Source organism: Cajanus cajan, chromosome 2 (assembly GCF_000230855.2).
Source record: "Cajanus cajan strain Asha chromosome 2, NIPB_CcT2T_4, whole genome shotgun sequence".
NCBI classification, from domain to species: domain Eukaryota; kingdom Viridiplantae; phylum Streptophyta; class Magnoliopsida; order Fabales; family Fabaceae; genus Cajanus; species Cajanus cajan.
Window position 1 is genome coordinate 48,988,604 of NC_138518.1, and position 26,615 is coordinate 49,015,218.

The 26,615-nt window shown below is 33.2% G+C and overlaps 2 protein-coding genes across 7 annotated transcripts; one reads left to right on the plus strand and one right to left on the minus strand.

Moving 5' to 3' along the window:
• The first annotated feature begins 373 nt into the window (after positions 1-373).
• Positions 374-13,945, plus strand: LOC109807838 (WD repeat-containing protein 26 homolog). The gene is made up of 5 exons (XM_020370499.3): positions 374-763; positions 1,163-2,056; positions 10,846-10,947; positions 12,650-13,279; positions 13,590-13,945. Exons 2-5 carry the CDS (start codon positions 1,265-1,267, stop codon positions 13,800-13,802), a joined length of 1,737 nt encoding a protein of 578 aa, XP_020226088.1. The 5' UTR covers positions 374-763; positions 1,163-1,264; the 3' UTR covers positions 13,803-13,945.
• Positions 13,946-20,050: 6,105 nt separating this feature from the next.
• LOC109808188 (Tetratricopeptide repeat (TPR)-like superfamily protein) lies at positions 20,051-25,764 on the minus strand. 6 transcript variants are annotated; one of them, XM_083068345.1, is made up of 3 exons: positions 25,495-25,764; positions 25,064-25,116; positions 20,652-23,727 (listed from the first exon to the last, which is right to left on the minus strand). In XM_083068345.1, exon 3 carries the CDS (start codon positions 23,700-23,702, stop codon positions 21,585-21,587), a length of 2,118 nt encoding a protein of 705 aa, XP_082924471.1. In that variant the 5' UTR covers positions 23,703-23,727; positions 25,064-25,116; positions 25,495-25,764; the 3' UTR covers positions 20,652-21,584. The 6 variants fall into 6 exon arrangements, 3 of the variants coding, with proteins under 3 accessions (XP_082924471.1, XP_020226667.1, XP_029129288.1); XR_003805018.2 differs by lacking the exons at positions 25,064-25,116; positions 25,495-25,764 and having other exon boundaries at positions 20,051-20,736; positions 21,366-24,580; XR_003805017.2 differs by lacking the exons at positions 25,064-25,116; positions 25,495-25,764 and having other exon boundaries at positions 20,051-20,736; positions 21,242-24,580.
• Between the last annotated feature and the right edge of the window lie 851 nt (positions 25,765-26,615).

Genomic DNA, 26,615 nt, shown 5'->3' on the forward strand with positions numbered 1-26,615 from the left:
GCAACTTCTTAAACTGATTATTAATTAGATAAAACAATAAAAATTATTAACCAATAAAACTAATGCACAATTCATATCAAGTTAAAAAAAGTCAATTGAGCTGAACAATTTGAAGTATGCCACTTGCCACACTACTTTCTAACCATTTATAATGTAGCAAATGTATGCATCCATCCATCAAGGCACATTAAATATTCATACTTGGTTTTCTTTTTTCAAAACGTTCAATGCATCAATGTACTATTTTCTAGTACAACATTTATGTATGAATATTCAAAAATTGTCTAGGGTGGTTGAAATGTACAGAATGCATCTAAGAAGAATGGTATTTTATTGGAAAGGAAAACAAAAATGCAAGAGTTGAATTAAGTAGGATGGAAGCTAAGTATATACCAAACCAATCCAAACCAAACCCAAGGCCCAAATAATTTAGAAAAGCAAACCACAAAGAGAACATAGGAAGGGTAATGCGGGGTGAGGAAGAGGAGAAGAAGCTTATAGATTAGATTAGAAAAAGAGAAAAGAGAAAATAGAAAAAAAAGAGAAACTCAGTGGAATAATTGATGAAAAATTTCTCTATATAAACAGATATCCACACACGCCAATCCCTTTCTCTTGCTTCGGTAACTGCAGAGAGAAGGAACAAGAAGAAAAGAGAAGAAGCGGTGCAAAGCACAAAAAGCAGAAGGAGGAATCGGCGGTGCTTCTCCGGCGATCGCTCATCGGTGCCGGCGAACTTCAGATCGCTGTTTTTGCTTCTACGGTAAGTCGGTGAATCATCACCGCCGCCTTATTCTGTTTCTGCACTTCGTGGATCTGTGGTTTTTGTCGCCGATTGTTAAGTCTCGTTGTGTTTCGGTTTCGGTTTCGTTTTCCGATTATTGTTTCTTTCAGTGAAAGTAGATTTTTGTGTTCCTGATTTCCGAGTTCATTAGCGTTTTCGGCGAGTGCGTTCGCGGTTAGGGATTGGAATCTGGTGGAAGTGTTGTGGTTTGAAGGGGAATACGGCTTGTGGTTTTGTGTTTGTTGCGGATTGTGTTTAAGCGTGGGTTTAATTTGAGGAATTTGCTTTTGCCGTTTTGATTTTGGTTCTTGTGACGAGTTTTATGGCGTTTGGTTATTTATTGTTGCTTTTCTGTGGTGTTTTTGTTTTTGTTTGCAGAAATTTGATTTTTCCGGAGGCATTTTTGTTAGAATCTTGCAGTACTGGCTTTTTAAGCTCACTGGTGGAAAATTGTTATATATGGGCTGAGGTGTGCTTTTCATGGGAGGTGTGGAGGATGAAGAACCAGCTTTGAAACGCATGAAATTATCCTCTAAAGGATTAGTTGGTCTCTCAAACGGTTCGTCTTCAGAGGAGCCTGTTGGAGGCTCTTCAAGTGACTTGATGGCTCGGCCCCTGTCATCTGAAGGGGACGGCGAAGTTGTTGGTTCCAAAGGGGTTATAAAAAGAGAGGAATTTGTTAGGATAATCACTAAGGCATTGTATTCACTTGGTTACAAGAAGAGTGGGGCACGCCTAGAGGAGGAGTCTGGCATAGCCTTGCACTCTTCTGTGGTGAATCTGTTTATGCAGCAAATACTTGACGGCCATTGGGATGAGTGCGTAGTCACATTGAATAAAATTGGTCTAGCAGATGAAAATGTTGTTCGGGCAGCCTTGTTTTTGATATTGGAGCAGAAGTTTTTTGAGCTTCTTGATGGGGGAAAGGTCATGGATGCATTGAAGACGTTGAGGACTGAGGTTGTGCCACTATGTGCTGATAGTAGTAGAATTCGTGAACTTTCTTCCTGCATGGTTCTTCCATGTGGCCAAGTTGGTTCTTCTAGGCAAGATATTGTACCGGTGAGGTCTCGGTCAAAACTGCTGGAGGAATTGCAAAAACTACTTCCTCCAACAGTATTGATACCTGAAAAGAGATTGGAACATTTAGTTGAACAAGCCCTTATCTTGCAAAGAGAGGCTTGCCAGTTTCACAACTCATTGGATAAAGAGATGTCGTTATATTCAGATCATCACTGTGGAAAAAGTCAGATACCTTCTAGGACACTACAGGTTAGAAAACGATGTCTATATGGTGTGAGGTTTATATGAGAATCATTATATTTAACTTTTATACTATTAACCTTGCTGTAATTTTCTGCAAAATCATTGTTGGTTACTTGCTAGTCAGTAGTGGCAATATGATCCTCTTTCTGGTTGCGTTTTCAAAGTTGAACTTTTGTTGTTTACTTAGGGTGTGTTTGGAAACCCTTCCCATTAATGTAAATGGGAATTTACACATTCCGATGCACTAAACTAAGAAGTAAGAATTTTTGTCTTTTCCTGTTCAACGTGATTTTGTAAATTTTCCACGATAAATCAAATATGCACATATTCTTGTTCCTTTACGCTTTTTTTTTTTTTTTTTTTTCTCTTTCAGAGGGGATTGTATGATGAAAGGCACTATATGGGTGTTTGCCAGTTTATCTTTTTCTGTTGTTACATTCAATAGTTGTTCTTAATTATAAAGTATGTTTGAAGTACTAAATTTTGTGAATATTTAGTTTTACATCTAACAAATGACTATTATTATTGTATACATTTCCCATATCACATGATTGGTGCAAGAAGAACGATTTCAAGAGGTGGAAGATGTGATGAAACTTTCAGTGCCCTGTTTTTATCAAATCAATAGATCCACATTTAAAATTTGAAAAGATATAAGGATAATGTTGGCAGAGATATTCAAAGAAGATCAGAGAAAAGAAACCACTCAGAGATAATAGAGATATTGAGAGAAGAGGAGGGAAGAGATATTCGGAGATGACGAAAATAAAATTGACAAGTGATAATGGAGGGATATTTGAAGAATATGAGAGAAAGGAAATTATAAATTAGAGAGAGGAGATGCATTTATAGATGATGTGAATTATTTTTTTCCCTCTGCTTATACAATTAAGCATTGTGGATTAAAATTTTTTGTAGAGGGACCAGCTAATAACATTTTGTTGATAGTAATTTCACACTAAAGGGGTTTTTAGTATGCGAAATGTTTTTACTTTCCTAGAAATCTTAAACCGAAAATCTTGATTTTTCATGTTTGATAGTTATTTTAAAAAAAAAAAGATTTCCAAAAATATAATTTTTCAAGAACTATTTTTATCCCACTTTCTTACAAAAATATGCTAGGGGGGTCGGAATTCAACTTTCTTGAGTTAGGAGATAATTTCATGCATATAAAAAGAACATAGTATCGCTTTTTGACGTAAAAAAATCTCTCTCTCTCTCTCCCCTATTTCTCTTTCTCCCTCTCACTCACTCTCACTCCCCCTCTCTTCCTCTCTCCCTCTCCCTCTCCCTCTCCTCTCTCTCTCCCCTTCTATTTCTCTTTCACCCTCTCTCTCACTCTCACTCTCACTCTCCCTCTCCGTCTCTCTCTCTCTCTCTTTCTCTCTCTCTCTCTCTCTCTCTCTCTCCTATTTATCTTTCTCACTCTCTCTCACTGTCACTCCCCTTCTCTTCCTCTCTCCCTCTCCCTCTCCCTCTCCCATATCTTTATTTCTCTCTCTCGTTTTTTATATTTTATTATAATAATATTATTAAAGTGTTTTATTTCTATAATTTAATGGTATTTGGTAAAACATTAATTTATTTACTTGAATGAAATGAAATAATATAATTTTATCCTTCTTAATTATTATGTAGCATTTTTCCTTGTTTATTTCTTGTTTTTAACTTTTTAATAGTTTAATGTCATATTTATAATAAGATTTGAATAATTAAGTAAATCTAATAAGTTTATTTTAGTAAAGGATATTTTTGTAAAAGGTATTTATATACCAAGGAATATACTATTTTAACCAAATACAGAAATCTTTAATTCTCAAGAATCCTATATGACTATTCTCATGTACCTTTATAAGTGACCAAACATATTTTAGCTATTTTCAGGAATCATGATTCTCAAGATTTGTAATTTCTAGAAATCATGATTTTTAGGTATGAAAAAAATTTTCTCCTACCAAATGTCTCCTAATTGTCAAAGATGATGTGATCTTTTATCATAGAAGACATAAAACCATTTTTTACTAGCATAAGCTGTACTTGATAATGTGAAGCTTCTTAATCCTTGGGCTTTTGCGTGCTAGAGCTTACATTAGTTCCAGGATTTCTGTTTCTCTTATTGATATTGAATTACTTGAAAACTATTCATATTGGGTTCTGGTTACCCTGGTTTGCTTATAGATTGAACTATATTTCCAAAATGTTCTTGCCAATTGTATCTTGATTTGTATACTTTTTTTGCTCATTCTTATTACTCTTATATCCTTCTACTCCTTCTTTAAAGGTTCTCCTTGTCTAGTGCATCTGTTGTTTCAGCTCTCAGTCTTACCCTCAACTTTTCTTTACCTTGTTGCCATTTTGTGCATGTTAACTTGTATATCTGTAAATGTAGGTACTTTTCCCCTAATTGAAATAATACATGTGCATTATATGTGCCATGATCACACATTCTTACCTGTTTGGGTAAACAACTTAATTAAGGACATATTGAATAAATACTTATTATGTAAGCACCTATAGTTGTTTTTATAATCGAAAGGAAATTGGGTTAAACTGTTCTCATAGAAGCTGTAAGCTGTTTTAACTCTTAATAAGTTTATGTGGGAAAGTCTGTGGGCCAGTTTGTTTAAAATTTAAGTGTTTCTAAAAATAGCACTTTTCAAAAAGTCAATTCTTTAAGAAGCAGATAGGATTTGTTTCTTGAAAACAAGCAGAAAATTGCTTTTTCTTTTATTTTAAAATAAGGAGTTTAGACAAACAGATCAAAAAAGTAAAAAACTGCGGATTTATTAAAATAAGTGCTCTTTTAGGGAAACAAAAAGTATAAACAAACAGGCCCTGTATAACTAAGCTGAAACACAGCTTATGTCGTGATATTTTCATAAATTCACCCAAACACATACAAAGTGCTTATGTCATATTCTATGATATTTTCATAAACTCAGCGAAACACATACACAAGTGCTTATGTCATATTCTAAGTCCAAATAAGCTAAGCTCTTCCAAATGACTATTCTTCCACAACTTGAAGCCACTGTTCAAAGCTAAAGCAACACTTCATTGGGCCTAGACGAATGGATGTTCTGCACATACTCTGGATGCCCAGGTTAAAGCTTGGTGTTAAAAAGATCCTTTTGTCACCAGGGAAGTTACATGCTTACTATTGTCATCAGGATTGACACACCACTTCAACCTAGATTATCACCGCCTCAGCCCAGCACTGGCTACTTGTCTTGTCCAATTTAAAGATAAAGATTTGGTTTAGCAAGTCTTTATTATTATAATTAGGAATTAAGAGTAACACCTTTCTTTAAAGAAAGGACTGAAGAATAAACACAACAAGAACCAACCTTTTTCCCATTAGGTGGGGTCAGCTGCTTGAATCACATGACACCATAATATTGTATTGTAAATCAGGTCTATAGACAAACCATTGACCCCTACATTCTTCTTAATGGTCTTGCCTACAATGATTTATTGTAGATCATGTTTTTAGAATAAAGATATAAGGTTGGATTTGTTTTGGAGAATGATGTTACATTACTAGGAATAAATTATGTTTTGAAAATATATTATGTTCATGTTTGATATCTTGTATCATTTAAAACTTATTTCTAGGAATATGTAATTATGACAGAAATATTCCCAAAAAATATAAAATTATCTTCTTTTTACCCACAGTCCCGCTACCAATTTTTGTAAGACTTCAATCATTCTCATGGGAATAAATTATTCTCACCTCTCTCAGTGGGAATGAATTGGTGGCATTAATGTTCAAAACATATTCCTGGTAATAATTTTTAGATTGGAATGCTTTTGAAAAACAAAACGAATGTAGGAATGTTAAATACCCATCTCAATGTTCCTGGTAAGGTAAATCTAATCCCAGAAACGAATTCCTCCTAAGAGGTGAAAAATATGTCAAAAGGCTAAAAGTGAAGAGCAAAAAGAACATTTGAGGAGAAACCATCAAAATAAGAGTTTTCAAACCTTTGTGATTCAACTAGGGAAACACCTCCAAAAGTTATAGAATCTGATATTTATTTATGCAGTTTTCTCTATCTTCCTAAGTTAGTGTGGTCTTTTTGTCTACATGCATAGGATTAAAATACAGTTTTTTTCCTTGTAAAAGTGAAAGAGAAATACTCTGCCAATGATTTATTAGTTTCAATTTTCATTATATGTACTAAATAGTAAATATCATATTGCCTATAATTCTAACAAATTTTCATGCATAAACAAATATATTCTAGTTATAGAGAAATAAATAACAGTATAAAACTAACGAACATTGAAAGATTTTACAAACATTTAAGAAGCCAAAGCTATTCAAAATCAGACATTAAATCCTCACCAAATGACAATAAAAGAAGTTCTAATAAGAAGAGAAGCAAAAGATCCGAATCTCTATTTTTAAACATACAAGATAAAAAAAAAGCTGAAAATTTGAAGATATATCGGTATCCTTAAAAGTGTAGAAATGGATTAGAATTTGGTGCTTGTACTTTGGCATTGAGCATTTCACTAGTTTTTACTTACTGAGATGCAACTCTCTCTTGAAGAAAATGAGATATATGCATCATTAATTGGATTTGAGGGTAAATTTTGAACATAGATTTGATCATTGTGTTTTAAATGCCAGTTCCTAACCCAGGGAGGAGAAAAGAAATAGAACATATAAAGTATTGCAGCCATTTCCTTTATTGCAGTTGCTTGATTGTTTTATGATTCTCTCCTTTTGCATTGGAAGTAGTTAGACAAGCCTTCATATGTGGGGTTTCAGCTAAGGGATTTTGAAGGATTTCTATGATGACGTGATTTGAAGGTCAATTCCATGGCAGAATTTCAATGATTTCATTGTCAATCTAGTTGCTATGGAACTTGGGAGGCAAGAAAACTTGGGTACTGGTTATATAAACAAGGTGTTTAGTTGCGAGATATTTGGATGTTGACTAACTTTACCTCTGCCAATTATATATGGAATGAAGGGCTTCATGTCTGAATGATGTGTTTCTTATGGGCAAGTATTCCATACAATAGCTTTTAGATTGATGGGTTCCTTGGATCTGACCACTTGTCTCTGAATTTCCAGAATGTTTTGATCAATCATATCATATCTAATCAGGCACTTTTGGTTTAAGCTTTAGTACACCAGTAGGGTATAATCAAGAAATGGGATCAGTATAATTTTAGATAAGCATTGGAAGAATGATGTAGATGCAAGGTTAAAAGATAATATCATAGCTCTAAAGTTTGTAGTGTAACAACATACTTATTGTGTGATCAACACTTATACACCTTAGGTAGGGTTGGAAGAGCACATCAAGGTGAGACATTCTTGAAGGATTTATAAGGTTTAGGTCAGGGAATACCATTAAGAGATAAGGTTTTCCTAAGGGACGTACATGGTCATGTTGGGAATGAACATAGATGATACAAGGGTCTGCATGGGGTTTTAGCCTAGGGGAAGCAACTGTAGAGGGTGAATACATCCTAAGATTTTTCACAGCTTTTAATTTCAAAGTAGCCAACTTGTTTTAGAAGTGAGTACATCTTGTCTCGTCATGTACAAAAGCTGTCGCAAATCAAATAATTTTTTTTTTGTGTAAGGAAGTCAAATAGAAAGCTTTATGGATTGCAAAGTCATATACCCAGAGAGGGGTTGATTACCCAACAGAGTTTTGTACAAAATATAAGTGTTTAGAGGACAGTAAGTAAAAAAAAAAAAAAAAAAAAAAAAGGACAAGGTCCCAAGTGAATCACTTTATTTTAAAAACACTTTTTTTAGTTTTAAAAAAAGACCCCTTATTTGGTTCTTAAAAAAATCACTTTTTTATTTTATTTTAAACAAACTGGCCCAAAGTTGGGGAAAGAAAGACAAAAAACTTGGACCAAATCAAATGCATTAAGAATGAAGGTAAATACTTGGTTATGGAACAAAATATCATGACTAGATGAAATAATTACTTTCACAGGCTATTAAAAGGACGTGAAATCTTAACACAGATGAGGACCAAAATTATATCTTTTTATCATAAAATTGAAGGGCCCGAGGTAAAAGAAGTTTTTAAAGTATGGATAATGACATAGTATTTGAATTGGATAATATACCTATGACGTATCATATGGAAGGCTCTAAATGAGAAAGGTATTTTAGCTGTTTAACAAAGTTTAATTAGTTTGAGTCTAATAAAATTGCAAACAAGTGGTGAAGATAAACTAAGATAAATGCAGAAAGAGAGAGACAGAGATTTGATTTGGGAATACAAAAGTATTATTGCACACGTTTTTTAATTACATGATCTATATTTATACACTTCACTATAGTTTACATAGGAAGCTTTACAAAGCTTTCACTAGAAGCTTAAGCTGACTCAGCATTACTAACTGACTGACAGTTTACCATACTAACATGAATACACTATCATTTCCCCCCTCAAGCATACGGTGGTTTAGGTTGAAAGCTGGTAATCACTTTAAGTTTGTCATGAGAGGCAGAGAAACTTGCAGTAGATAGTGGTTGGTTAAGATATTAGCAATTTCATCTTGAGCAGGAATGTGAACCACTAATAAGAACATTGCAATCTCTTTATCTTGCACAAAAAAGATGTCTAGCTCCATATGCTTGGTTCGTGAGTGAAGAACTGGATTATGAGTTAGAGCCACTGTACTTTGATTGCCACAGTGAATAGTAGGAGTGGAAGACCTGACTTGAAGTTCAGATAAAAGGGGGATTGTACCCAAAGAATCTCCACAACAACAAGGGAAAGACTTCTATATTCTGCCTTGGCACATGAGTGAGCCACTAAGGTTTGCTTTCTGGACAACCATGAAATTAAATTGGTACCAAGAAAAATACAATCCCCTGATGCTGAATGTCTATCATCAAAATCAGATGTCCAATCTGCATCACTATAAGCATGAAGAGTGTAAGAATTATTTAATCATCTGGGTGAAATATTAGTCCAAAGTCATGAGTACTCTTTAGGTATTGAAGGATTCTCCTAACTGCCTTCTAGTGATTTTGTAGTGTCTGAGCCATGAACTGACAAACTTTATTCACAATAAAGACAATCTCAGGCCTTATCACCGTAATATACTGTAGAGCACCAATAATAGATCTGTATGTAACAGAATCTTCAACATAGCCACTTCCAAATTGAGATAATTTCTGACCACTAGGCATAGGAGTAGAACTACCCTTTGCTTCAAACATATTGGCTTTATGTAGTAGATCACAAGTGTATTTTGCTTTTGATAGATGAAGAGAACTAGAGGGAAGCTTCTTAGCCTCAATCCCAAGAAAGTAGTCCAAGTCTCCCAATTGTTTGAGAGCAAAGACTTTGCTCAATCTATCTATCAAAAGTTGAACAGATTTGGCTGAAGAACCAGTGATGATTATATCATCAACATAAACCATAATGTGTGTGTGTGTGTGTGTGTGTGTGTGATTATGAAGGATGGAAGCAAAAGCTGGCTCTATTAAAAGCATTGTAGGTTCCAAAATGATTTATTCTCCCAACAAAAGCTGAGTGTGATAGATGTCATCCATATGCAACTTTTAAGCAAGGTAGAAAATGAGGATTGGGTTTAGGGTTTGAGTTGAGTAGTACTCCTTACAATATTTATTGATCAAGTTGATTATTCATTTTTCTCTTTTTTCTTCAGACATTTGCCTATAGGTCACTGTTGGTTGCTCAACGTCAAATTCTAATTCTCTTTTTATTCCTTAATGCATACCTGGTTATAATGTTACACTTACATTTGATCATCCTATGCCATAGAGATAGTCATTTGAAAGTAAAATAAATTACCACTTGTCAGCTAGGGTAATGTCCTAATTCATAATTGCCAAGTCTTCGTTCCTGTAAAATCTTAAATGATATTCAAATTATTAATTTATTAACCTAGTCATTTATTATAGTTCTAATCCTAAACTACAAACAATTTATCATTATTTTATCAATACCCTACCAATCCCACTGAAGTCTTGAGAAAATATAGCTTTAGGAATGCTAACTAGACAATTTCAACTAGATATATACACCTATTGAGAAATAGCATCCTTTCAATTATCTAATTTTATAGGCAAACTTTTCAACCTTGGGATCCCAAAGAAATATGTAGTCCTAATTATTAAGCAGCCACCGCAAAATCTCTGCCAAATTCTTTTTGATGATGATAAGATGTAAAACTTGATCTTAATTATGGGTATAGATGTAATTTGAAAATTAGGCTTTTTAATTTGGGATGTTCAATATTGTTGTTTTGAATTTAAGTCATTTTCTTTTAGTATTGATGTTAAGTTGGGGTTTTCGTTCTATTAGAATTGAGTTGGAGTTTCCTGTATAAAGTTTAGTATTTGTCTTAGGAATTTTGGATTTGTCATTTGAAGGTATCGATAGTGTTGGTTGATCCATGTGGAGTCATCACTCATCAGATAATTAGGAGATTTGCATGGGTGATAATATATGTTTTGATGTTTCTGTACTAAGTTCCATTTTTGCTATCTGAAACTGTACTGAACAATTTGAACTAGCCATATAATCCTTCGTTAGCTCCTATGCTTAAGGTTGCATTTTAGAATCTCTTACAAACCCTCTTTCCTGGATGCTGTGTTCTGCTTTGCCTTTCTGTTGTATCATTGATCCAGTATTTTTATTGATTGCAACTTCTTTTGAATGATGAACAGAAAACAGACTTTTGTTTATACAATGACCATCCTGCATTTACTTTCTATGGCATGGAAGACATCTAATGTTCGTATGTTATTTTCTTGTTTCTGCATGTATTGACAGGTATTAGAAGCACATGATGATGAAGTATGGCATGTACAATTTTCGCATAGTGGGAAATATTTAGCTTCAGCATCAAATGATCGAACTGCAATCATTTGGGAGGTAATATCTGATGGCAAAACATATGCTTCTGTTCTATTTTTATCATCAGACCCTCTCAATGGACAGATTAATGGTAATTTTTATTCATGTCACATACACGAATGGCATATGATGACGTTAACTGCTCCTTTATGACTACGAGATTGCTATTTCACAGTTTCCGGTTTCTTTTTTTTGATTCTTTTTATCTTTTTTTATTATAATATTTAAACCTTTTCTATTACATGCTTAGGCCCTGTTATTAATCTCTGACACCCCCATTCCCCTTATTAACTATTGTCTTTTAATTTTTAAACTGCTTCTGATTCATTTTGTATTTTTTTTTTTTTTATCTTTCTATAATCTTTTTAATCTTTTCCTTTTCAGTTACTCACCTATGCTTTCCCCCTTATTAACATTATGTTTTATGTGAACGGGAATTCATGAAGATTGCAAATTCTTCTTTTTAAGTTCCCACTTCCCTCTCAGATTTGAACCATTCTTCTATTACTTCTCAGTTCTTCTAACCATTATTCTTAGACTCAGTTCTTCACTTCTTGATTATTAAAATTAATTATAACTATGTCTTTACTGTTTAATTGTGTATTTCTATTATTCAGTATTTATGTCAATGATATAAATTTATAAATTATGTATATTGTTTTTGGACTTTGCAATAGGTATCCATCCTACTTTCTGCTATCCCGCAATAGCGATTTTGGAAGTGGCTGCTCTGTGCCACTATCGTGATTGACTACTTAATATTTTCTCATACAACCCTTTTATCACTTTTTCTTTTTATCTTTGTGGGCGAGAGACATTGAAAAAGAAATTAAAAAATTACTTCCTATAGTAATCTAGCGCACTATAGTGGAATAGCTGAATAGAGTGGCCTGGGGCTGCTATGGGATTCAAACAGTGGATAATTTCTCGATAGTGACTATGGCTTTTCACATGATATAGTATCGCTATGGTAATATAAGGCATCAAAAGCTCATTTTTTACACCCGAAACAACTTTGTTTAGTGTGGTATTGGGTAAAAATTGTGATTTCTACCTCTTTTCCTAATGCATTTTATGCTTCAGAAACATTATAGGATTTGAAACCCTTCCTTGACCATTCCACAAAAAGTTACCTGTGTTTTGACTTTTGTTCCTTTGCACTTTACAGGAATTTTCCCCCGTATTCTGTTCTGCCTTCCTTTAAACATCTGAGTACATATTTTGCTAAATTTCATCTAATTTTTTATGCTCTTTCTGTTAATTTCACCATCATCTTTCATTTATTGACTTCATTATGTTTGCTCCTAGATTGTTGGTGATTGTGTAAATTGTGACTTGTTATTTTTCATGCACTTAATTATTTGTTTAGATTTGTTTTTGAGTATGTGTTGTATAAATTATTTATTTTAAAATAGCGGCTATCCCACTATAGCGTTTTCACTATTGGTCATTAAGCACAAGTATCCCAAATTGATAATTATGTTATTTCCAAATATTTTTAGCTAAAACAATTATTTAAGTAATATTCCACTAAAACTTTGCACTCCTTTGTCCTTACTGGACTGTGATCTGTTGATAGGAATTGTTTTTGGTTGCTTCGTGCATGTTTGATATATCATGCTTCTGTAAATGTTGGTCAATGCACACACTCGTCACACACAAGACAAATCGTACTTAAAACTGTGCAATGGTTTCATATTTTTGCCTTTTCTTTTATTAGGTCGACATGGATGGTGGACTGTCAGTCAAGCATAAATTGTCTGGTCACCAGAAACCTGTTTCTTCTGTTTCATGGAGTCCTAATGACCAAGAGCTCCTCACATGTGGCGTGGAGGAGGTTGTTAGGCGCTGGGATGTCTCTACTGGTAAGTGCCTGCAAGTTTATGAAAAAGCTGGTCCTGGCCTGGTCTCATGTGCATGGTTTCCAAGTGGGAAATATATTCTTTCTGGCCTCAGTGATAAGAGCATTTGCATGTGGGATTTAGATGGGAAAGAAGTGGAGTCTTGGAAAGGACAAAGAACCCTCAAGATTTCTGATTTGGAAATAACAGGTGATGGGGAACACATGCTGAGTATTTGTAGAGACAATGCAATAATGTTCTTCAACAAAGAAACCAAGGATGAGAGATTTATTGAAGAGGACCAGACAATAACTTCCTTCTCTTTGTCAAATGATAGCAGATTCTTGTTGGTTAATCTTTTGAACCAAGAAATTCATCTTTGGAATATAGGTGGTGATCCTAAACTTGTTGGCAAGTACAGAAGTCACAAACGCACACGGTTTATTATTAAATCTTGCTTTGGCGGACTTAAGCAATCTTTTATTGCTAGTGGTAGTGAGGATTCGCAGGTATAAGTTTTAAATTGCCGGTCCACAAATACAAACTATTTTTTTTTTGTTGTCTTGTAGGCAGATGATTTTGGATCCTGATCCTCTTCGATCATTTTTCTACGCAGTCAACACAATTCAGAACTGTCGGATGATTATCAAATGACTCATTTTATCTATTTTAAATTATATGTATTTGTCTGATCTTCATCCAGCAGTTACAAATTTGCTGACTGCATGAAAAACTGACTGCATCGAATCCAGTTCCTTTTTGGATCTGAAAATTTGGACAGAAAGCCAATTTGAGTTTAATGGGTTTGTGTTTTTGTAGGTTTACATATGGCACAGAAGCTCTGGGGATTTAATAGAGGCATTGCCTGGTCATTCTGGAGCTGTTAACTGTGTGAGCTGGAATCCAGCTAACCCACACATGTTAGCCTCAGCCAGTGATGACCGGACAATTCGGATATGGGGCTTAAAGCGCCTGAATGTAAAGTATCCAAATGTACGCAGCAATGGCATCCATTACTGCAATGGGGGCTAACTTTAGATGAACTCAAACTATTTCAATTCCATTTCTTTTTTAACATTGCAATTGTGTAAATACCTTCACTATCACAAGTAGACATTCATACCAAACATGCATCTGACTTGTCATCAATCTCAAATAAATTCTTGTTTCATTTCGGCCTTTGGGTTTTCTGTTTTGTCCTTAGCTTCATTAATTGATTCTCCCATGTGGTTTCCAAACTCGCTTTTACCAGCATGTGATAGGGTCTGGTTGGATAAACTATTCAATGAGAATTTATAGGAGAACAAAATTATGTCCAATATAGTGTTTGGTTGGAGGAGAATGAGGTGGAGGGATATTTTTTACATGCCTTGTTTGGTTCAAATTTTAAAGGGGAGAAGAGAGGAAGCAAAATTTCTCTTGATTTAATTTTAGCTTCTTCAAATATCGGGGAGAGGGGGGAGGTGATTCTAAAACATTTATATTATAATATTTAAAATATTTTTATTTATGTTTTTAAATTTAAAATTATAATGATATAAAGATAAATTAGTTATAAAATCTCTTTTTCTTTTGTGAACCAAACAAAAAGAGTAGCATATGCTTTGCTCCCTTCCTCCTTTCTAACTCCTCTTCTCTTTAGTAAAATCTCTCTCATCCTCTTCCCCCGTTTGAACCAATCAGATTTCAAGTTAAAAGAATAGTTTTTGAAGAAATTAATGAATTTTTTTAATTAGATTTTATGCATGGTAATTTTAGTTTATAGATAAATTTATTTTTATTTTTTTTGGAAAAGTTTATCTAAATTGAATAATAATATAATTTCTTATTGTGAAATTAAGACACAAGAAAGGGATTGAATTTTGTTTATCAACTACTTTTAACAATTTTTCTCCAAGCAGTGATGTAACAAACAAACATTTTTTCTTCAAGCAGTGATGTAAACAAATAAATTGAATGGTGTAAATGATATAATAAATGCATATTTTATATTAGTTCATTTCAATTATTTGTCTAGTTTTGATCAATTTAATTAAATTTTATTATCTTTAAATAAAGATATAAAGTTTTATTTTTAAAGTCATTATTGGCTTAACTTAAATATTTTTGGACATGTCTTTTCAATCAAATTATTCGAGTATTTTTTTTAAAAAAAATCTTTCTAGGCTTTACACCAAATATTTTTTAAACTAAAGTTTTACAATTTTTAAGATAAGTTTTAAGCTAAGGTTGAGTTAAATAAGTTTTATCTTGTGAAAAGTATACATGTTTATATATATATATATATATAGAGAGAAAAAAAATGTGTTCTCGAATCAAAGTGGTGACTCTCTTTCTATGATGTCCAAGCTCCACATTTATATGTAACTTTTGAAGATAGTTGTTATAATCTTACAAGTTTCTTTTGTAGACTTGTTTCATCTCTTTTATTGTTACAATGGTGCATTGAACATAATCATTTAATGCATTATACCAAAATATCATTTATTTGATATAAGATGTTGCTTATTAATTTTAAGTACATAAAAGAATGAAACAATCTGGTGTATCCTAAACTGCTATGAGTTGACCACATTCTTTTCAAGGAGCATTTTTTTTTTTTAAAAAAAAAACATTATGCTTCCTTAAAGGTGGTTTCTAATACCTAAGAAACTTGTATTTCTTCGATTTGTAAAGGAAAGAAATAGAATGAATTGATTGGATTATTAGACCTTAAATAACATTGTAAATTCACTTGTAAATAGACGACGTATTTCATTCGATCTATTAAGTTCACAAATAATGTCTTTGAGATGAATCTTTTGTTATAATATGAATTTGTCTTATCTTTTTCATCGTATATGCTATAAAAAATTTATGTTTGTTAACGTTAAAATATAGACTTTGAGGATTTTTGATTTGTTATTTATTTTAACATTCTCCTCCTTTTTATGGTGAGAAATAAGTTTTTGAAAAACTAGGTTTTTAAGCATATAAATTCCTATTCAAATTCAATTTAGATGAAGGTAGTGTATACAACGTACAAACAATCATGTTAGAGCATGGTCAATAAAAGACGAGAGAGTTAGGATGTGTGATCCTATCAATCAAAGAATATATGAACTTGCATATCATAAGTATAATCAAAGCAAATAAATTGTATATAAGCACAAGATACATAAGCTCTAGATGAATTGATAAACAATCCCCCTTAAGTTAGAAAATAAGTTTCGAAAACACAAAACTTCATATTTTCCCTTCTTTTGATTGCATAAAAACTCAATCTTGATAGGACTCATCAGTAGAGAATCTATATCAATGTTGAATTTTGTGGCACACTATTGCTTGCTAAGGCAGAACTCTCAGGTGGAGTGTAAAGTATAAGAAAAAAAAGATATCAAAAAGGTAAAAATGCTTTAAAACTAAAGTTAAAGGAAGATGGATAATGGAACACCCTTGTTGGTATGTATAAAGAGTTGGATAAATTAGGTTGGATTGATGGTGAAGGTAGGGCTTGGAGAACACCATGACCACATGCAAACATAGGGTAGAGAGGGAACTTTAACAACTACTACAACTTTAACAACTTCCAACATTATGTTAGTTTCATCTATTGGTGGATAAATGACAACTTGTTTATCAACTATTGTTCAACAAACAATGTATTTGGCGGAGTAGGCTCATAGGTTGAGCTTGTTGCACAGAGGGCTCAAATCGATCGTGATCTTCATTTAGAGGGTGGGTTGTTAATGTTAAAGATTGGGTTGTCAATGCAACATTGCATTCATAGTATCAAAAGTGATGGTTGCCTCCCAATCTAATCTTCATAGGAAAACCATCTTTATGTAGCGTCAAAAGGTTAAATCACTTCCTAAGCAAGAGGTTAGATTTAGGGCATTCCTCCATGGAACCTTTGGTCTTCTGGTAACTTCAATCCTCTTAGGTGTCATGATAGTTCAAATGAAGCTTTTGGTTTCTAGGTTTTTGTTTAAGGTTTTAGTTGAGAAAGTGAAAGGATGTGTAGAAAGAATTTTTGAGTGTAATAAATATTTATGAGACAACTATATGCATGTCCAATGTCCAAACAATGGTGCAAGCTTCTCCAATTTCCTCACAATGATTAGACATATTAAACACATGAGAATTTTTTTTTTGAGAATTTAATATGCATGATACGTTAATGATAAAGAGATGATGCATTAGTTTGTTAAACACTTCATTTTGAGTTGAAGCATTTTTAAAGATATCAACTAATTGATGATGTGTCTATAAACTTTATATTCAAAATACCTTTCTCATGAAAATCCACACAATGCTTTCTTTACTTTAAAATAATGATTTGTGATGTATGAATTTTTAAATCTGAGATTGTTTTGAATAAACTTTCCCTTCAATTATACCATTTAAAGAGACATTCTTCACATCTATTTCAAATATCTGTATATTTTTATGAGTTACAAGACTAGCATGATTCTTATAACTTCTAATCTAGCTAGGACAATTTTTTTGGTGAAATCTATATTGTCGTGCTAGTTGTAACCTTAAACTACTAATCTAACTTTCACATCAAGCTTGTTTCTAAGTATTCATTTGACTTTAAGACCCCACTTGACGTAACTTTATACATTAATGTAATCTATATAATGTAGTATTATATAGTTTTCAAACTTTACAAAAATTTATAGATTTAATTTATTTATTAAGAACTCTTAATTCAATGATTAAATCGTTAAAAATCAATGTAAAACATGAATTATTGAGTGAAATAATTCTAATAAAACTAAGTAGATCCATCTCTATATTTTATTCTTCTAAAATTAAATAAATTAAAAAAAAATATCTTCCACTCTATTTTTCTTTGGTTAAACAACCTCTATTTTTTACACTTTTCTATATATATATATATTTCCGCTTCTTTTCTACACTCTTCCTCTCTAACAAACATAGCATTATAGCATTAGTTTATGTGAATAGTGTTTCGCAATTTAAAATGACAAGTTTTTTCCTCAACATAATTTGAAATGACTAGTTACATATAGATGTGTGTATTTGAAACTATTTAATTCTGTCACCTTTAAGCTATGTGTTATTTGGCAAAAAAACAGGTGATAGGCCAAGTTATGGACCTTATGGTTGTCATCCGATATCTTCAAAGATGATTCAATCCTTTTATATGAATGTAACCCAAAGGATTGGAAATTTGACGATTTTGGATTAATGTCACATACGCATACTCTTCAGTAACACGTTTTTTTTTCTTCTTGTTTATCTTCTCTTGATTTGGGTTGTCCTATGATCCTTCTTAAATCAAACAGGGAACAAAGTATATTTTGATATTGTCTAGTAACACGTTTTTACAAATCAAACAAACTCTCAATCTCTTCAATCAAACACGCCTGCTTCCATATCAGAGTGTATAGTAGTTAAGAGTCATGTGTGCATATATGTAACAAGATTCTCGGAGTTAGTTACATGTTGAGTCAGCATGATAGCTAGAGTCACTGAGCTCTGTATATGTTGTTGTACCAACGATACCTTAGCACAAGTCCTTGATTTGAAGTGATGAATTGCTCTATAAAAATTAATTCAATACAAAATATTTGACAGTATTAAGTTTCGGTCAAGGGAATGTGTTTCTCGGTCCCTCATCTCATCACAAAGGCTTTAATTTAAATGCCTTGACTCTATTGACAGGATTTATACATCCAAAGATGTCTCAATACTCACCCTATGGTAACCAGCTCTAAAATTGGTAGTCTCAAGCCACAAGTGCTTATAGCACACATTGAACTTGTTATTGTTAAGTAGGCATTGGCTCACCCATAATGGCTCACAACAATGAAAGAAGAATATGTCGCCTTCCTCAATTTTGTTGCCCTCTCACCTACAAGCCATTGGCTACAAGTGGGTATTTCGCATTAAGTAAAATCCTGATAGCAGTATCAATAAATACAAGGTGTGCTCCATTGCTAAAGATTGATTTCATCAACAACTTGGTTTTGATTATACTGAAACATTTTCTCCAATTGTTAAACATGTCACCATCTGTTTTATTACTCACAAATGTCCATCCAACAAATTGTTGTCCACAATGCCTTTCTTAATGGGCAAGTGGTCATAACCTCCTAGTTTTGACACAACTGACAAGCCCTTGGCCTTATGGGCTTAAACAGACTTTTATAGCTTGGTATGATAGGCTCACTAATACCCTATTGTAGTTTGGGATTGTCTCTGGCCGTTGTGATCCTTCTCTTTTCATTCTCAAGAATGGGCATGCATGTTTATGTGTTTATATAAGTTGATGATATTATCATTACAGGTTCCTCCACTGCACTCATATTGAACCTGATTGCCAAACTTAAGCTCAGATTTGCTCTGAAACAAGTAGGGTCCCTTGACAACTTTCTTCTTGTTGAAATCAAGCATTTTCCCACCGATTGTAAGAAGATAATATCTCCAAAAGATTAAATATGTTTTTAGACCTTAAACTTTATTTTGATTTTTATTTTTAGTCTCCAAATAAATTTTACTAGTTTTAGTCCCTAAATTTTTGTTAATTTTCATTTTTAGTTCTTGAATTTTTCCTTCCGTTAACATTTTAGCATCTAGTGTCAAAATTGTTTTTCTTGGAGAAAAAGTTTAGGGATTAAAACCAAATAAAATTTGTTCAGAAACAAAAAGTAAAATTGACAAAATTTCGAGGACTAAACATATTTAATCCTATCTTCAATTTTTATCATAGGACTTTACGATACATACATTTTTACTAATGGAAATAATATCAGAAACCATTAAGGAAACTAAAATACCACTTCAAACTATTTGGTCTACAAATGGTTGCATGGAAGACATTATTATGAATATTTAGGTTTTGGATTTGCAAACAATTAGCAAACAAATTTCTAACAATGTAAGCTCAGAAAAAAAGAAATTATGGGAAGCTGAGGTACAATATTATCAAGGTCAGTGAACAGAACAAATAAAAATAAATGAGTCAACTAGAAAAAAACAAGGCAATGGAATCGCAAGTAGGGGGGTCGGTCTTAAGGCTACACAGGTAATAATGTTCAAGTCCCATACAAGGTTAGAAACATGTCAGAGATGAACTAGAGTCATTGTGAACCAGAGTCCCATAACCGTGTTGAGAGGAACATGAGTTATTTGCCAAGATAAATTTGAATTTCAGTTAATCAAAATGAAAGAAAAAAAGAATCATTATGTGGATTTTACTGGAGCACTTAAATTAATTAAGATTTGAGAGCATCTCCAAAATAACATAGCATATTATATTACATATGATATGACCTAACAAATAACAATTCAAAAAATAAAAATTAGAATTGAAGCTACAACCACAACAAATATAATAGAAAATAATAAAATACGTTCTGGAACAATGATCAATAACTTAAGTACTTGCAATAAAGGGAAATTTTTGGAGAGCAGAATTGTGACACCAAATTTGATAAACAAAGAAAAACGAAAAGGTAAATCAAATAACATAGAATCGAATTCCAAAATTGGAACTGACATTACTACCCTTCCAGGCTTGGAAAACCTGCAAACCACGAGATCCCAAACCCATCTACAAAAATGGACCAAGCAAATAGAAACAAATCAAATATACTGAACCTGAGTGACTCAAAATAGAGAAGATTTGAAGATCAGGTTCATTAATAGCAACATCACCAATCTCCTAAACGAGTGGTTGGCTTTTGTGCTCCAGTTTCTCAGCTCTGTTGATTGCAACTGCTGCTAGCAGCTCATTTGCCTGGGTGGCTTTAGATTGAAGGCCAGAGCGGTTATCATTTGTCTCTACATGCCATCAAATCTTCTAGCGATCCCTTCACCCTTCTTTTGCTTTAATTTAGTGACAATCTCATTCCCAAACACCCATCTTCCTTCTCTTTCTTTTTTATCCTTAAATCCCTAGTATCACTGCTGGACATGGACACCCACAACTCAAAGGATTAGGATTCTTCTTCACCTGCAATTTTAAAATTTTTCAAATTTTCACACAGGGACCAAGTAGCAAATTTTATTATAACAGATAGTATTAAGTAGCGGTAATAACTAATAAATCTCAACCAATCATTAATTTTTATATGTATCTAACGGCTTAAACCTTATGATGCATTCATTCACTATTTAATACCCACTCACTGTAGACAACCACATTATATAATAAATAGACGATTCCAAAGTTAAGTTTTAACAATGTGTACTAGAACAGAGAAGGAAAAATGAAAATCAAAAAACAGCCATTCAAATTAATATCCATGCTTTTACAAAATATCCATTAGCTGGGTGAGAAACAAATGTTGGAGAGGTTGACACATGCTAGTATCGGGAAAGACTTATTATAACTATCAACAAATTAGTACGGATGAAGTAAACAATAAGAGTCATTACATGTGCTACAAATTGTATTTCCCTCTGCAAGAATGTAATGTTCTGTGCTAGCTAGAAAATCTATCAGTTTAACATGCAACCTTTTTCCTTTAGATATTTGACAACTGAGAGAGAGGAGAGGTCAATCTGTCTTTCTATTACATGTGCGTGAGTGTACACTGAATTGCGAACAAACAATTTTGAATGAAAAATTGAATGAAGTACATTTCCTTCCATGTATTATGAGCAGCAGCTTCCTTTCCATTGAGTTAGTAAGCCTGGATGAAATTGCAACGAGCAATGGAAAGCCAGAGTTCTTTTTGTGTTGATGTCATCTTTTTAGGTCCATTTTGGATTTTAGCGCCAGTCACTCGCACCAAGGATCATTGTTTTAGGATCCCCATGTCTAGCTCCAAAGCTTATCCTCCTATGCAAATTTGAAAACTAATAAAATATCAATGTTTCAACATCAGAATGATATATAAATGGCTCCGACTCGTCTTCCATGTGACCAGTAAGATATGAAAGGCATTTATTAACCAGTTCTAGATGCAAGTGTGAATTGTCTTCAACAAAGAAAGGTACGATCTTCTGGTTAATTTCAATCCAACTACACCCTGGATTCTTCTTTAATCCAAGCTCTTTCATCTTTGATCTCACCATCCGCACTTCATCCCATTTATGTGCAGAAGCATACATATTTGACAATAGAATATAGGTTGATGAATCATCAGGATTCTTATCAATGAGCATTCTTGCAATTTCAACTCCCAGATCAATATTTCTGTGCAAACGGCATGCAGAAAATAATGTGCTTAACAATCCAACATCATCCCTGATTTCAGGGTTTCTTTGCAAAATCTCATACGCTTCATGCAATCTTCCAGTACGCCCAAGAAGATCTATCAAGCATGAATAATGTTCAACTCTAGGCATAATGCCATAAACATGGATCATTTGATTGAAGTAATAGCATCCTTCATCAACCAACCCAGCATGGCCACAAGCAGATAATATAGCAAGAAAAGTAACCCTATCAGGTTTCACATTGGACTTCAGCATTTCAGCAAAAAGCTCCAAAGCTTCATAGGCCTGACCATGGGACCCATAAGCAGTAATCATAGAAGTCCAGGACACCAGATCTCTTTCTGGCAAACATTTAAAAACACCAAATGCTTCATCTACAGCACCACACTTTGCATACATATCAAGGAGAGCTCCCATAACCACTTCACTGTTGTCCAAATTTCTCTCAGCAATCATATTGTGAATCTCTTTACCTTTCTCTAGTGCTGCTAGTTGAGAACAAGCTGCTAAAACACTGGTAAAAGTAATAGCATCCGGCTCAACAAAGGATTTTGTCATTTTACTAAAGAGGCCAAGGGCTTCAAAAAAATTTCCTTCAGCCACATATCCAGAAATCATAACATTCCAAAAAACTACATTGGACTTTGGTATTAATTTAAAAATATTTTCAGCCAACCCTACCTTTCCACATTTGAAGTATAGATCCATGAGTGAGCTATTAATAAAAACATCAGGCTGTATCCTGTTTCGTAGTATATATCCATGTACAAACTTCCCTTCTAGCAGTCGGGCTGATCGTGAACAAACCATTATTAAACTGCTTAAAGTAGTCAAAGTTGGCTTGACTCCTTCATTGTACATCCTCTTGAAAAGTTGAATGCATGAAATGCTGTCACCTTTCAAACCATATCCAGTAATCATGGAATTCCAAGCAACAATAGTCTTTTTAGGCATCTGCTCAAAAACCTTTATGGCCCTTTCTAGGTGACCACATTTTCCATACATGTCAACAAGAGCAGAGATAATGAAACTATCTAGAAGAAACCCACTATTAATTAATTCCTCGTGAATTTTCATTCCCCTGTTCAAATCCAAAAGTCTAGCACAACAGGAAATGGCAGTTGTGATTGTAACTGAATCAGGCTGAAATCCAAATCTTCTCATCATGCCAAAATAATGTAGGGCCTCTTTGAACTTTCCACTTTGGTAATTACAAGAAATCACTGTATTCCAGCATGCCACATCCTTTTCAGGCATTTCATTGAACATCTGTATAGCTTTCTCAAATGCATTGCATTTTGCATACATACCCACAAGAGAGCTTCCAACAACAATGTCCATCATTAAACCAGTTTTTATCAAACACGTATGTATCATTTTTCCCAAGACAAATCTACAGAGTCCCCCACAAGCCTTAAGAACACTAGGGTATGTATAACTATCAGGTTTCAGGTAAGGGTAGTGTAACAGTTTCTCAAAAAGCACTAGGGCTTCCACATACATGTAATTCTTAGTATAACCTGCCATCAGGCCATTCCACAAGGATATCTCACATGGGTTTTCCATGGTATCAAAAACACACTTTGCATGATCAAACAAATGGCAAGAAAGATATAGGTTAATCACGTTCTTGCATAAGAAAATATCATTTTGCAAGCCCAAAGTTACAACTTTCTGATGAATGAGCTTGCCTTGCTTCGGTGACTTGGAATTCATAGAAGCTCTCAAAAGGGGTAGTAATTTTCTAGTGTCCATTCATTCAGTAATGATCAGAGAGACACTACACAGAAACCATAATCATCAATCTAAAGCATGGGAAAAAAACAAATAACAAAAAACACAAATACAATCAACAAATACAAAAGGGTGGCGGAAACAAAAGGTGGAAGAGCACACTAACTTGCAAGTGAAAAAATGAGGGACACAGGCATAGTCATGAAGGCATAAAAAGTGCTGAAGGCTTGAACCTTTAAACCAGATTCATTTTCATGTCCCTGGAACTGAAAAAGAGTTCACCTCCACATTTTTAAATATGAGGTTTTCAGTTAGAAGTCTCCAAGCTTTTCAATCAGGGGTTCATATAATTGGAAGTGATAGCAAGATTGTAAAATGCTTTATTTGGTTTCTACTGCAAAATTTTCCTTACTGCTTTCAAATGTGTAACAATAGAAGAGGTTGTAATCATAACTTTTCCAGCCACTGGCATAAAGCCGTCAACTTCGGTTTCAGCCTTGAGTGGTGGCAGAACTCTGCCCTATTAAGAATGGCAGTTTTTAGGAAGGTTTAATTCCTCTAAAGTGGGAAAGTGAGGGTGCATTTTGATTTCAATTAAAGTATCTAGTAATCTTAACCATTAAATCAAGGATAGATGCACCTTTGTTGTTTTGAGGATGATATTTTAGCCTTTGGTTCTTTTATTATTTTTCTAAAAAAAATTACTTTTAATAATTTTTCAACTTTTGAAAGCATTTGTCTTTTATTACATTTTTTTTTTTTGGTTTATTACATATCACTTATATATGTTAACTACAGATCTATACCCATAAATTTCTTGGCAAAATTAATATTTCACAATCTAAGTATAGTTTATGCTTTAATTTAGTCTATTTAATTTCTATTTTTGTTTTAATGTTTTCTTACCATCACTTTTCTTTTGTTACATAATGAAGTTCTTATATGACTCTTACATGACTTCAACAGTGTAGTAGCAAAGGTCATTTGTTATGCACATTACATAGTAAGGTTATGCAGGAGGAAAGTTTCTTGTGCCAGGAATAGAACTGTTTTCAATGGTTCACAAACTGATTCAGATTTCCATAAACCAGTTCTGAACTGGTTTGGTTCCAACAACAGTTTTAAAACTGTTTCAGAACCAGTTTGGAACAGGTACTGAGGGAATGGAACCAGAGAGGTTATTGTTCTCCAAGGCTCTGCCAAAATAGGCAAACAGAAAAGTGTTAACAAAATTACATTACCCTTTCCTATTTTCCAACACCCAGCAACAAAGATTAATGAGCATATCAAAGTTCTAGCAGAAGTAAAACAGAAGAATACATAAATAAACTCTTCTTTTGAAAATACAAGTATTCAGTAAAAAAACAAAAGTGTAAACATACATGAGAAGCATAAGTTTCCTTCCAGTGTCAACACTATCTCACTGATGATATCCCTATTGACAGAGAGAAAAACCAACTAAAGCAATTCACAATTACAATCATAAGCCAAACGAGAATTAGGACTTTTCTATCACTATAAGCATACAAGAAGACCATCAAGTAATCAATTTCTATCATAACTAACCTAATTTCACTATATTTATGTTTTCATCAAATACCAATCAAGGACTAAATTCAAGTAAAGATCAGAAGCACAGTAACCGCATTCTGTAGCGAGGAAGAAGTATCACTACGGTTCAGTCTACAGAATAATGACGTCTCATTTGACTCAATTCAAAAAATAAGCTCAGAATATAGATTAAATTGTAGATTCCACATAAAATTCATTGTACATTTGCCACCAGAAAAAGAGACAGAGAGAGAATGCTCACCAGAGAAAGAGAGAGAGAGAGAAATTTGCAGCAAACAGAAGAATTCAAAAAATTTGGTGGAAACAAATAGATGAAGATTAGGGTTAGGATTGGTGGATGTTTCGGACTTGAGGAAAGGGTTGAAAATCAGAGAATGACAAGAAAAAAATAATTGGCGGAAGCCACTCTACTTTATCAGAGCCTGGTTTCGATCCAGGGACCTGTGGGTTATGGGCCCACCACGCTTCCGCTGCGCCACTATGTTGATAAGTTGATGAGCATATAACTATATATTCACTACTGGGTTTCATCCTGAACAACTACGCTACAATGCCTTTTCTGATACACCAATATGATTCTTATTTATTAATTAATTATATTATAATTTAACAGATAACAATAAATTTTTTTAGTAACAAAAAATAATTATTCAATGGTAATTGATTATGAAAATTTTGTTAATTTAAGTGATACTAAGCTTAATTTTTTAAATAAGATCGTATATTGATTGAAAGATGAGACATTATTAAAAATAATCAATCATATTTAAAAAAAAATCAATAATAAAACAAGTGAATAGTGAATACTAGATATGACAAGTAATATTTATTATGTATACTATATATTTAAAAATTATTTATTATAAATTTAGTTCTGATATGATAATATATTATAAATAAATGAGGTACCGCATTCAATAATAGCTTTTGATCTTGATATTTGATGGAACATTACACACTAAGTTATTAAGAAAAAAATATAAAATAAAGAATTTTTTAACAACTACTATCTTCTTTCGCATACAATCATACATTTTTAATAACTATCGGGAGTGAGCATAACCCCAATTCTATGGGAAAATTCGATTGGACTTATTTGGATAGATTTGGACTTGGAAATTAAATCTAATACATTTTTAAAACGATTCAGATTATGTTTTGGATTGCACAATTTTTTATTTTTTTTGGTTTTTGGAGTACCCACCGTCGATAACAGTGATTAATCTTCTCGCTACGTTGGAGGCACCTTAAAAGATGGGATAGCTGACCCCAAGATTTAACGCAGGATTTGAACCCCTGACCTTACTTAAGCGTGGATCAACCCCTACCACTGAATCCCTGACCTTGCACAATCTAATATAA

Coding starts and splice junctions, on each gene's coding strand:
- LOC109808188 (XM_020371078.3), bottom strand. CDS start 23,702: ATGGACACTAGAAAATTACTACCCCTTTTGAGAGCTTCTATGAATTCC.
- LOC109807838 (XM_020370499.3), top strand. CDS start 1,265: ATGGGAGGTGTGGAGGATGAAGAACCAGCTTTGAAACGCATGAAATTA. Junction 10,948..12,649: donor GAACTGCAATCATTTGGGAG/GTAATATCTGAT, acceptor TTCTTTTATTAG/GTCGACATGGATGGTGGACT. Junction 13,280..13,589: donor GTGGTAGTGAGGATTCGCAG/GTATAAGTTTTA, acceptor GTGTTTTTGTAG/GTTTACATATGGCACAGAAG.